Below are 13,613 nucleotides of genomic sequence, written 5' to 3'. Positions count from 1 at the left end.
TCCACTGCGCATGCGTACAGTAGGCAGTGTTGTGTGGCAGATGGATGATTCAGAAGGTATGATGTCATTTGTTGTGTATTTGAGCCATGTATGCATGAGTTACGTTAATGGCCGATCTAAACTTGTCGTAATCACATGTTGAATTATTTTAAACGGTTAAAGTTTCATTGGTGAGGAGAATGGTTGTTTAATCTACACAATGTTCCGTTTCATTGTGCATCCTCCAAGGGCAGTTTGAACTATCTGACAGCTGAGCTGTAAGAAACATGGAGTTTCGGTTTACCTATACAACAGTAAACAGATATACTTCTTACGACTACAGTGGATTTTTATTGCATGGACGACTATTTTGGTGTTCTTACTTTAAACCTTGATATGTTCTTAATAATTGAATGTCTGGAAATCAAGAGAATTATGAACATGAAAAAAATAAAATGCATGCATTTGCATACTTTATGATAAAAATCTGGAGTTAACGTTACCACGGACTTAGATAACAATCTAACATTCCGTGACGTTACTCACTGTATAACCTTACTGACAAACTGTCCATGAATATGATCTTGTCATAAAACTGCATTATACACAGAATACTGTTATCCATCAATTTGTAGTTACAGATGGTGCAAAAATTCCCCTAACTTCCTTAGAAAGTACCTAGCTGTTGCTTTTGATATTTTTGTGGCAGGGTTCAATTGTACATAGGATTAAGGTCGCCTTCTAGCTTCGAACTAGGGGGAATTTCCCTTTGGCTCAGTGGTAGAGCGTCCAACTAGGAACCTGGAGATCGAGGGTTCAATCCCCGGTGGAAGCACACTATTCTCTTTCCTGTTACAAATGGTGTCCGTGGCCCTCTTTGTTGTGACAGGGAGTTAGAACCTGGGTTGTGGTGTTCGAGGGCGAACACATTTAAAAAGGGGGGAGTAGTGTGGCAGGGTTCAATTGTACATAGGATTAAGGTTGCCTTCTAGCTTCGAACTAGGGGGAATTTCCCTTTAGCTCAGTGGTAGAGCGTCTGACTAGGAACCTGGAGATCAAGGGTTCAATCTCCAGTGGAAGCACACTATTCTCTTTCCTGTTACATTTTTTATTATGAAATACAGAAACATTTTAATGTCAAATTATTCCTGACGGTAGCATAGATATCGTCTAGTCATTAGTTTCCGCGCATTATGTATTTCCGCGCAGCCATTTTATCAAGCTATATCTCGTAATAACGTGACCTAGTGCTGGACACAACACAAGGATATTTTAGGCGTTTGGCCATTGTCTGTAAACTGACACAAAAATTACCGGAAGTTCGTCCTGAAAACATAAGAATTAATCACTGATTAAAAAACACGCATAAATAAGCAGTTTTGCTTAATGCACTTTTTATCTTTCTCAAAATGAACCCATACCTGAAAAAACGGTGATATATTTCATTTATGAACCAGTCTTTTTTGTAGTCTGACAAACTTACGAAAATGTCGTATGCAAATGAGGTCACATCTCCTCCCCGTTTTTTTTTCCACTTCCGAAGAGCCAAGGAGACATTCTTATATCAATAAACAGTGTTTTCAATGAAACATAAACCAAGTCAATATTGGTTTTTATCTGTGGACAAGTGATGCACTCCTGGCCAATTACTTGTTGGGAATAATATGAAAAATAATAAATAAATTTATAAAATTACATGAATTCGTTCAATTTGACATCTTGAAAAATCAATTAAAAATGTGAATTTTAAAAGAAGTTGTTTTGATAATTAATTTGACGATCAAAGATATTTTTTTTATTCCAAACAAAGCTTTTGTTCTTGCTGGTCACTGTAGAGAATTTCTTTTTAGTGTATTCGAGTTATCTTTCTTTGAACACTAAATCAAAATAGACACACGGAAACATGACGGCTACTGCTGATGGGAGAAATTTGTTAAAATTGTTTGTTCTGATTTTTTTTTAAATACAGTTTTATGTTGCTATTTTTTTGTTTCCATTAGTAGATTGTATACATGTATGACAGTCATCCATTTCAACAGTTTTCTGCCGATATGAGTACGACATCGCAGATGCTTCTTAAGTGTGCGGAAACCGGTAACCCGAGGATATGAAATGCTGGAGAGGGCATGTGCCTACTCATGATTTTCTTAACTATGTTTGTTTATTATGTAGAAAAAATGGGCCATGTTTAGCTTGTTATTATGTAAAAATGGGTCTCTTGCATCATCAACACATGCCTGCACACAATTTATACTCCAGCTTAGCCCTGCATGAATGATTGCTTTGTTGATGATCATTGGCAAGTCAAGGCTACAACATAAAATATATGTGCACTTTTAACAAAAGATTATTATACATTTTTGATATGAATAATTAATTCTATCAGAATAATTTCATGCGTCAACTTGATATTTTTATGCGTTGATAGCAGTGGTATCAATATGTCATCACAAGTGGTGTTATTACTTTGTTTTTAAAAGCTCCTGAAACCTATGAAAATTGAAGTATTGGGACATTTTGAGTGTGTTCATGTACATGATAGAGCTTGTATAGTGTTCTGACAGTTGACTCTGTTTACTGGGATAAAAAGGATGTAACAGTTTATATTGTTACCACCTTCATCACACCTGATATTAAGGTATGAGTGATTGAATTCCTGCCACATACAAAGTGTTGTTTTGATGTTAATTGAGATAAAGAGAAACACAAGAGAACATGCGTGTTTTATTAGCAGATATAATCAGTTAATCACTGATGAGTTATGACATACAAAACATCATCAGATCAAGGCCTTGTGTGACGTAACGTAGGAAACCTAGATCTCACAGCTATGGACACTTTCACATGTATAGGATGCTGTGGATCATGTACATTTGATGGTAGTGAGAGGTTACGTATAAAGGAGTCAAGGTCATGTGACACTTTCTATCAGTATCGTCACTTCAGCTATAATTAACATCGTCCTTGGTTGTAAACGTACCTTCAGGAGTCAATAACCTCAAGGGCAGCTTTTATGCAACAATATGTCTAGGTGTTTTTGTTTGTTGTTTTTGATCATCTATCATGTCAATAACATTTGTTAATATATATATGGGTATAACAGGGTACAAGCTTGAAGGCATATTTCCACCAATCCTATAGTTAAATCAGGTATTAAAGCACGATGTAAAGGGTGACAGACTAATCTTTCATTGGATATGTTTATAAAGAAATATTTGCATGCATATATATTATGTAAAATGTTCCAATTATACTTAAAATCTAGTTTTCCTCAATTTTCAGTGCAAACTAAACTAGTACATTATATATATCTAAACCCAAACAAGTGATTCTTACTAATTATATCTATCATGGCTGATTGGCTTTCAGTAAAATGATAACATTTTGTTTCTGTGTATTTCTACAGCTTTTTACTTCATTGTTTCAAAGAGTGATAAATTAATTCAGTTTGTGATCATTGGTGTCTAATTTGTATATAAGGCCAAAAAAAAAATATAGTCTGTTTAGTGTTACATTGGCAAAAAACTAGGGTAGGTAGGTCGTTTTTTTGTTGTTTTTTTTGTATATTTTTGGTCATGTGATTATGACTGTACTATTGTATGTAAAACAAAGAATTACATAAACAAGGTTCATTTGGAGGCAAATTGTGTGCTCCATATGATGACATTTAGCGCCAACACGGAGCTGGAAGCCATTTTGAAAGGCAAGGAACCTTCTAAAATTCGAAAAATCAGCAGGTTTTGTTTTTGTTTTTTTTTCATCAAAAAGTTTTGGGTCGGGGGTAAAAAGCTAGGGTCGGTCGGGAACCCTAAACAGACACCTTTTTTTTTGGCCTAAATATAAACTTTATTTATTTTACAACAATTATGATACAAGTTATTTCAACTTAATAATCTCTCTTGTTGGCCCGGATGTTAGTGCGTGGGGGTTCTTAGTGTGGGAAGAAACCGGAGTACCCGGAGAAAACCCACATGGTCGGGCAGGTGACCCCAAACTTTTTACGTCTGAAAGGGGAATCGAACACCGGCCGCCTTGGTGAAGGCAAGTGCGCTATCCACTGCGCCACCCGGCCGCTAATTTGTATAGCAGTCATGTTCTCTGCATGCTTTTACATGTAACTGGTAACTACGTAACACTAGTTGATGTTTACTCAGTATTTTTGTTACCTAAATTTTACAACAGCCTGTTCCTTTATGAATTGGGAAAATATAGCAGTATATTTGTATTGAAATTGGGAATATATTCCAAAGTATTTGGTGATTTTGGGAAATAAGGCACTTTTATGCTTAGGGGGAAAAAAATCCTTTATTTGGCAGCAAAACTGTGCAAAAAAAATCTCTGTTACTGCTCAAGTTAATCCACGGTGGAAAAAGTGCCTGGTACACATGAACCTGTTTACCGTATATCTGTGACATATTTTTCTAGTGTGTTAAGTTGTCATCCCCAATGGTCTTCATAATGAGATTATTTTGTGAGGTGGGGGACTCTTTGTGAAGTTAATTAATGTGTTTTTCGGTAAGTGTCAATATTTCTGACGTTGATAATGAGATCAGGGTGAAATCTGTACCATGACTCACCTGCCATTTTGTTAGCATTATATGCCCTACCTGATTTAGTAGCGGTATGTTAAAGCACGCGCCCAGGGTAAGCCAGATTGATGTGCAATATATCGTAGAGGATTTTCTACACTGAGCCAGAAGTGTGTGTTGTTGAGCTGTACAATACATGTATGTATACTATGGCCGGTGATACAGAAGTAACAGGGGAGGGCCATGTTGCAATGATAAACCATGGGCACATTAGACATTTTTGTCGTACATATATCATTATTACATTATCCTGGAAAGGTGTGCAGGTACAGAGTTAGATAAAATGATGCAGTAGAGATATAAGCTGTGACGGCTGGGCTTTCTAGACAGTTGTTCAGAGGCTGTTACAACTTAATAGTTCATACTGTACCTGCTGTGTTTATATACAATCTTAAATTTCTTTTAAGTGGTATTTTTCTTGAGAGGCATTTTAACAGAATTTCTTACTCAGAGGGTGAATTCGTTTTGAAACATTGTTCAAGCTCTGGACAGTTTGAAAATAATTGAGAAAAGCACTTTGTGGCATTATATTGAGTGATTTTAACAGTGTATTCAGGCTACTTGTTTGTAGTATAGGTTTTGTGATACAACATACAGCTCTCTGTCTGACAGGTTTGATGACGAGGAGGATCAGCTGATGTAGGATGGAATGTACTGTGTTAGTGGAGACAACCAAACGACAGAAGAAGAAGGTGATTACACCTAACACCCCAGAGCAGGACCTGTATCTGGCTATAGAGCGAGGTGATCTCCATGACGTCCAGGTTCTGCTGGAGAGAGGCGTGGACCTGTCCTACAGACTGGAGGGCTGGTCACCATTGACGGTTGCCTGTGAATACGGACATGAGGAAATTGTAGACGCTATTGTGAACCAGCTGAAAAATGATGTAAGTCCCACTTTTTTATAAAGTATTTTATGAAGCATTTTTATATTGTAAATTAACAGGTGCCAAGGATATTATGAAAATAATATTTGATCGCAAATTTGAACCTGTGTGTTAAGTAAATTATTGTTTGATACATGGTGATGCGAAAAAAGAAAGTGGGTGAGAAAAAGAAAATTAAGTTATTTGTGTTCTGAGTTCAGTATATTACATACAAATGGTGATCATGAAGCAAAATGGTATTTTGAATTAAGGATGTCTAAATAAGATTGTTACTAAATACATGGTACTGAAATGATAAATCCAGCCCCGAAATACTGTTACTAAATACATGTGACTGAAATGATAAATACAGGTGTGAAATACTGTTAATAAATACATGGTACTGAAATGATAAATGCAGGTGGGAAATACTGTTACTAAATACATGGACCTGAAATGATAAATCCAGGTGTGAAAGACTGTTACTAAATACATGGTGCTGAAATGATAAATACAGGTGTGAAATACTGTTAATAAATACATGGTACTGAAATGATATATACAAGTGTGAAATACTGTTACTAAATCCATGGTACTGAAATGATAAATCCGGGTGTGAAATACTGTTACTAAATACGTGGTACTGAAATGATAAATCCAGGGGTGAAATACTGTTACTAAATACATGGGACTGAAATGATAAATCCAGGTGGGAAATACTGTTACTAAATACATGTGACTGAAATGATAAATACAGGTGTGAAATACCGTTACTAAATACATGGTACTGAAATGATATATACAAGTGTGAAATACTGTTACTAAATCCATGGTACTGAAATGATAAATCCAGCCCCGAAATACTGTTACTAAATACATGGGACTGAAATGATAAATCCAGGTGGGAAATACTGTTACTAAATACGTGGTACTGAAATGATAAATCCAGGTGTGAAATGCTGTTACTAAATACATGGTACTGAAATGATATATACAAGTGTGAAATACTGTTACTAAATCCATGGTACTGAAATGATAAATCCAGCCCCGAAATACTGTTACTAAATACATGTGACTGAAATGATAAATACAGGTGTGAAATACCGTTACTAAATACATGGTACTGAAATGGTAAATCCAGGTGTGAAATACTGTTCCTAAATACCTGGTCCTGAAATGATAAATCCAGGTGTGAAACACTGTTACAAAATACATGGTACTGAAATGATATATACAAGTGTGAAATACTGTTACTAAATCCATGGTACTGAAATGATAAATCCGGGTGTGAAATACTGTTACTAAATACATGGGACTGAAATGATAAATCCAGGTGTGAAATTCTGTTACTAAATACATGGTACTGAAATGGTAAATCCAGGTGTGAAATACTGTTCCTAAATACATGGTACTGAAATGATAAATCCAGGTGTGAAATACATGTATTGCTCTCTACACATGCAGCATTATATTTTACCTAAACTTTACAACAGCCTGTCTCTTCTTGAATAGGAAAAGTTAGTATTTAGTTAAATGGTTTTGGAAGGAATTCCTCATTTTTCGGTCAGTATGGGAAAATAAGGCACATTTTCGCTAAGGGTCTAAGCAGCATGTATTCAATTGTAAAACTATGCAAAAGAATACAAGAAAAACTGCATGGTGATCACTGATGCAAATAGTTGCTTGATTCATGTGTGTAATTTTACTGTGCTGACTGATACAATTAAAAAACAAGAATGAGGAAATTTATTATATTTCTGTACAAGCTTTGTTATTTTTAACACCAGCTTAAAATATCTGTATCTGAAAATAGCTCAGCATCTATTCACAAACAGGCAGCTGTAGACATATACATCCCATGTCTGGCTAACTATCTCGCCTCTGGATTCTTCTCACTGACAGGTTTCTTTGTACACGGTACTTAAATTAAAAACAAAGCAGTATTGCTAAAATCCGTTAAAGGAAGATTTTACTAATCAGCTTTTCCTAGCTAAATCATTTCAAAATTCAAGTAACAGAGATAGTAAATAGTAAAAAGATTGAGTTTTGTGATTGTGTATTTATATATATACAATGTACCACAAATTACACTGGTTTTACAGTATATGGGTTAGTGAGTTGAACTGAAGAGTTATACTCAGTTGAACAGTTTTATTTTTAAGTGTGTTTTCCTTCAGTACTTAACAGAATGATGGTAATTACCACGTTAGAGTGTATACCTTCCAGTGCAGTGCTAATTTAGACATAATAAGGGTTTTAAGGTGAAATAGATTGATATAGGCCATCAATCACAGCAATATTACCTCAAGTTCATAAATCACACATTAAAGTACATGTATACAAGCTTACTTTGGAACATCAATATTAAATTGACAGTAACCATTTTATAAGTGAAGAAATTTTCTGGTCATAAATTGACATCATGGCGTTGATCAAACTATAGTGATAAGCGTGTGAGTATAGGTTTGTATAATGGTATGATTGGAATTTCTAGCTTAGTCACTCAGCAAAAATCATCCTTCTCGACACCCTGTTAACACACCTTTAATCAAGTGACCAATGGCCAGATCTCTGCTCGGACATCAGCCTTTATATTGATATGCGATATTAAAACATATTTCCTGTTTTTATTTGAAGGCTTGAAATCAATTATACACCATGTGTAACATAACATGTAGGTAGTACCTGATGAGGTAAACATGTATATCTGGAATATCTTGGATTGATAACACATTTTTAAGAAATAACAAATATAACACACAATTTTTTCTGATATAAAACTCACAGCTACAATTTATGCTGGAGGTATAGTTAACACTGACAGAAAAGCTGCTATATATACATGTGTTTATCTTTGTGGAAATTGGATGAATGACAGCAACATACATCTAAGATGAATGTAGACAGCGAGGTATTTCAATGTTGAAGTATAAATAGGCTCACAAATAAACATCTGATACTTATTAATTCTGAAGTAGTATGTATGGCTTTGTTGAATATCCCGAGTTTCTGAATGTACATAAGGATGTACAACATTCTCCCATGGGATACGTTTATACACACCTTTTTCAGTTATCTCCTCATTAGTTCTCATATTTTGATACAGGGGGCGTTAAAATCGGCCGCCATTACGACCGTGATTGACAACAATAAACAAATTGGAGGCGCAAATTACTCAATTTTCTGCAGCGAATATGTGAGTCAAATTATATGAAACTAGTAACGGATTCGGCATAACAACATCGTAGGAATTACAATGTCTCATTCTAAACATTTGAAATCTGTTGACATTCGTCCTGGTTCTATCGAACCGGCGGAATGGAAGGATGATATGCGAGCATGACCGACTGTTTTTTACGGTAACATTTACGATTACTTGGTACACAGTCAGGCGCTAGATGGCTAACATCAGAGGTGAGACCGTCTCAAAAAGCAAACCAAGATTATCCTTTACCTTGGGTGTTGTGTAACCTTAACGGAAGGATACAAACTGGAGAGTGTACGTGTGTTGCTGGTAAAAGCAAAACGTGTAGTCATGTCGGGGCAACTAGGAACTAGTAAGCTACTTACTCGAGATCAAGTGTCCTTTGTTAAGCTTTGATTCCTTAGAAGCTTACTCTCATTCAGGAAAATATGATGTGGTAAGGATCAATGACACAAATCAGTTAAAACAAAGGGGCAGTAAAGGCTATTATATTTAAGTCCAACTTGCAAAATTGCAAATTAGTATTATGGACACCTGAAAATATCAGGAGATTAGTTATGATGTGGACTTATGTACTGTAGAAAGGAAATCCCAAGATTAAGGAAAAAGTATACTTTCAGAAATTTCTGTCAAGAATTGTTGATAATTTTGAATCTGCTAGGTTTCTATTAACTGCTGAATACAAAATTATTTGCAGTAAGAACCGATAACAAATGAGTCAGAGAAAATGAAATATCTTTATTGCATATTTACTTGTTATTCAATTTTTGTTGAAATCTGAAAAATTGCATATATTCACCATTACAAGAGTGTTACTGTTACAAGTAAATAATCTTGTAACAGTTTTTAGCTCACCTGGCACGAAGTGCCAAGTGAGCTTATGCCGTGGCGCGGCGTCCATCGTCCGTCCGTCGTCGTCCGTCCGTCGTCCGTCCGTCCGTCCGTCCTCGTCCGTCAACTTTTCCTTTAAACAACTTCTTCTGAAGAACGGACAGGCCTAGAGTCATGATATTTGGCTGAAAGCTTCGTTGGTAGGAGCCCTACAAAGTTTGAGAACGAAAATGACCTTGACCTGTTTTCAAGGTCACAGGGGTCAAATATGTCAAAAACTTCAAACGACTTCTTCTAAAGAACTAAAAGGTATAGAATCTTCATATTTGGCTGATGGCTTCCTTGGATGGAGCCCAACAAAGTTTGAGAATGAAAATTACCTTGACCTTCTTTCAAGGTCACAGGGGTCAAATGTGTCAAACACTTCAAACGACTTCTTCTGAAGAACTGAAAGGTATATAATCTTTATATTTGGCTGGTGGCTTCCTGGGATAGAGCCCAACAAAGTTTGAGAATGAAAACTAGTTTGACCTACTTTCAAGGTCACAGGGGTCATATATGTCAAAAGCTTCAAATGACTTCTTCTGAAGAACTGAAAGGTATAGAATCTTTATTTTTGATTGATGGCTTCCTTGGATAGAGCCCGACAAAGTTTGAGAATGAAAATGACCTTGACCTTCTTTCAAGGTCACAGGAGTCAAATGTGTCAGACACTTCAAACGACTTCTTCTGAAGAACTGAAAGGTATATAATCTCTATATTTGGCTTGTAGCTTCCTAGGAAAGAGCCGAACAAAGTTTGAGAATGAAAATGACCTTGACCTTCTTTTAAGGTCACATGAGGCAGATATGTCAAACACTTTAAACGACTTCTTCTGAAGAACTGGTAGTTATAAAATCTTAATATTTGGCAGGTGGCTTCCTGGGAAAGAGCCAAACAAAGTTTGCGAATGAAAATGACCTTGACCTACTTTCAAGGTCACAGCGTTCAAATATGTCAAACAGTTCAAACAGCTTCTTCTGAAGAATTAAAAGGCATAAAATTATAATATTTGGCTGGTGACTTCCCGGGATAGAGCTCACCAAAGTTTGCAAATGAAAATGACCTCAACCTACTTTAGAGGTCACAGAGGTCAACAACATTTTAATGGATTTGTTCTTGAGAACTAAAAGGAATGGATTCATAAGATTTGGCTGGTAGCTTTTTGGAATAGAGCTAACCAATTTGAGAAGGAAAATGACATTGACCTACTTACAAGATCACAGGGAAAAGTATGTCAAGCAACCTCTGAAGAAGAATAAAAAATCATAGAATCTTATAATAATATTTTGCTGGTAGTTTCAACAGATGGAGCCAACAAAGTTTGCGAGGGAAATAGTTTTAGTGCAATATAATATTTAATGAGAAGATTTTGCTATGACTGCTTAAATATTCAGGTGAGCGATACAGGCCCTCTTGGGCCTCTTGTTTTTAAAATCTAGTACAGTATCATGTTCATTTTTGAGAAAAGCCAACCAAAAATCTGGCAGAAAGCAAAGATTGACTGACATTAACATGAAGATATTTTAAGCCACAATAATTACATTGTAACCTCTGTAACTTCTAGAACACAAAAAGTATCTGCCCACCAAATGGGTAGGATCTGCATTAACTTTACATAAGGGGTGTACAAAAGTATAGGCAACAAATGAGGATTGAAAAATTATGTGTTACAATATAGCCCATGGCCCTTAAAGGTCACCTGCATGAGTTGTGATACAATTTTTGTTTGTTGTTGTGATATTGATAATTGTCAGGGGGAAAAATGAAATAATATACAGGGTAGTCAATTTTACTCCTCCCCAGGAAGGAACAGATGATCCTAGGGTGTGAAATTCACGTTTTGATTGAGCACTTTAGGACTTTTTCATCCATAAATAATCTGTAGTACATTCTGTTGGGTTTAAACTTCTGTTAAGTTAAAATCTGTTCTGAAAATCTCTTTTAGTTAAAACTTGTATTTCAAATATTTTGTAATATAATTTAACAATTGAAAACCTAAAAGCATGTAAAGCTGGATATTTTGTGTTTATATCTCAACAGACAGAACAGATTCAAGGACCTTAAACTTTATTTCAAATGTTACTCATCAGCACTGTCATCTAATTCATCTCGGACATCCTTTATTAATCCAGGCCCTAGATTTAGTAGTGCAGAGCACACAATCAGAATATCATCAAGCTTTTATAAAGAAGTTACAGGCACAATATTGCTAAATAAATTAAACACTTTCAGCCTTCTAATAGCTCATTCCACATGAATTCTTACATGTGCAATACGCCTTGTTTCTGTGACTGCTGTCTCAGGCAATTGTAATTTTCCTTTGGTAAATGCAGGCATATTCAGTTTAACTCTAAGTGGAAATAATAAGTCATTAATTGTAAAACCTCTGTCAGCCATTACTTCATCTCCAGGTAACAGGAATTGCAGAAAACCAGACTTTTCTACTATAAACTTGTCACTAGCTCTTCCATCAAAGCCTTTAGAAATGAACATAATTTGACCATGGGGAGCAATACCTATCAAGTACTTCACTGTATTGTGTGATTTATAATGACTGTATGTTTCACCCCATGTCTTGAAATGTTTTGGTCTCTGTATGAAAGTTTCTGCACAGTCTAGGATGAAGCTTACAACTAATAACTGGCAACCAACCATTAAAGATAGTTGAAGCTTGACTTTGACTGATGCCAAATCTATATAATATTGTTTGTTATTTTGTCTTTATTCTTCATACATATATACATAATAATGCCAGTACAACAGACTCTGACAGCATGCACAGTTATTTGAAATAGGCGCATGCATCATAGCCCGCCTGGTACACAGGGACCTACATGTAATTTGTTATAGTTATTTGAACCAAAACTGAAGTGTTCATATTAATACAACACGTTTTAGAAGTTTAAATCAATTCTCAGTAAAATTACCACCCCTAGTGGTGGTATAACAATTATTGGGAGAACATATTATTTTTCTCTCTCAAAATATAAGCCTATCTGTAACAAATTCTCGATCAGATTCTCGATTCTGTGTACTCACGATAGATGTTGAGTGACAGTTGTTTGGTTTCGTTTTTGTCTTTTGTCCTGAAAACTTTGAACGCTTAACATGAGAAAAAAACACAATTACAGTAACACACCCATTTCGATGCTTGGTATCGGGTTCTTCTCGGTTGGACGCCCATCTGGGAAATTATCCGAACAAGAGATGTCCGCCATTGTTGTTAGCTCACCTGGCACGAAGTGCCAAGTGAGCTTATGCCGTGGCGCGGCGTCCGTCGTCCGTCCGTCGTCCGTCTGTCCGTCCGTCCTCGTCCGTCAACTTTTCCTTTAAACAACTTCTTCTGAAGAACGGACAGGCCTAGAGTCATGATATTTGGCTGAAAGCTTCGTTGGTAGGAGCCCTACAAAGTTTGAGAACGAAAATGACCTTGACCTGTTTTCAAGGTCACAGGGGTCAAATATGTCAAAAACTTCAAACGACTTCTTCTGAAGAATTAAAAGGTATAGAATCTTCATATTTGGCTGATGGCTTCCTTGGATGGAGCCCAACAAAGTTTGAGAATGAAAATTACCTTGACCTTCTTTCAAGGTCACAGGGGTCAAATGTGTCAAACACTTCAAACGACTTCTTCTGAAGAACTGAAAGGTATATAATCTTTATATTTGGCTGGTGGCTTCCTGGGATAGAGCCCAACAAAGTTTGAGAATGAAAACTAGTTTGACCTACTTTCAAGGTCACAGGGGTCATATATGTCAAAAGCTTCAAATGACTTCTTCTGAAGAACTGAAAGGTATAGAATCTTTATTTTTGATTGATGGCTTCCTTGGATAGAGCCCGACAAAGTTTGAGAATGAAAATGACCTTGACCTTCTTTCAAGGTCACAGGAGTCAAATGTGTCAGACACTTCAAACGACTTCTTCTGAAGAACTGAAAGGTATATAATCTCTATATTTGGCTTGTAGCTTCCTAGGAAAGAGCCGAACAAAGTTTGAGAATGAAAATGACCTTGACCTTCTTTTAAGGTCACATGAGGCAGATATGTCAAACACTTTAAACGACTTCTTCTGAAGAACTGGTAGTTATAAAATCTTAATATT

The 13,613-nt window shown here is 36.0% G+C and overlaps 1 protein-coding gene across 8 annotated transcripts in view; it reads left to right on the top strand.

Moving 5' to 3' along the window:
• Nucleotides 1-13: 13 nt before the first annotated feature.
• LOC110443604 (ankyrin repeat and KH domain-containing protein 1-like) overlaps nucleotides 14-13,613 on the top strand; it is a 30,734-nt gene continuing 17,134 nt past the window's right edge. The window contains exons 1-2 of one of the 8 annotated variants that reach the window (XM_021487911.1): nucleotides 14-56; nucleotides 5,181-5,455. In XM_021487911.1, coding sequence (XP_021343586.1) covers nucleotides 5,213-5,455 — 243 coding nt within the window. In that variant the 5' untranslated portion in view covers nucleotides 14-56; nucleotides 5,181-5,212. The other 7 variants (XM_021487931.1, XM_021487966.1, XM_021487972.1 and 4 more) reach the window with 7 other exon arrangements.

Source organism: Mizuhopecten yessoensis, unplaced genomic scaffold (assembly GCF_002113885.1).
Source record: "Mizuhopecten yessoensis strain PY_sf001 unplaced genomic scaffold, ASM211388v2 scaffold1961, whole genome shotgun sequence".
Classification (NCBI taxonomy): domain Eukaryota; kingdom Metazoa; phylum Mollusca; class Bivalvia; order Pectinida; family Pectinidae; genus Mizuhopecten; species Mizuhopecten yessoensis.
The sequence above is the reverse complement of the archived record's forward strand: the minus strand, read 5'-3'. Positions and strand labels throughout refer to the sequence as shown.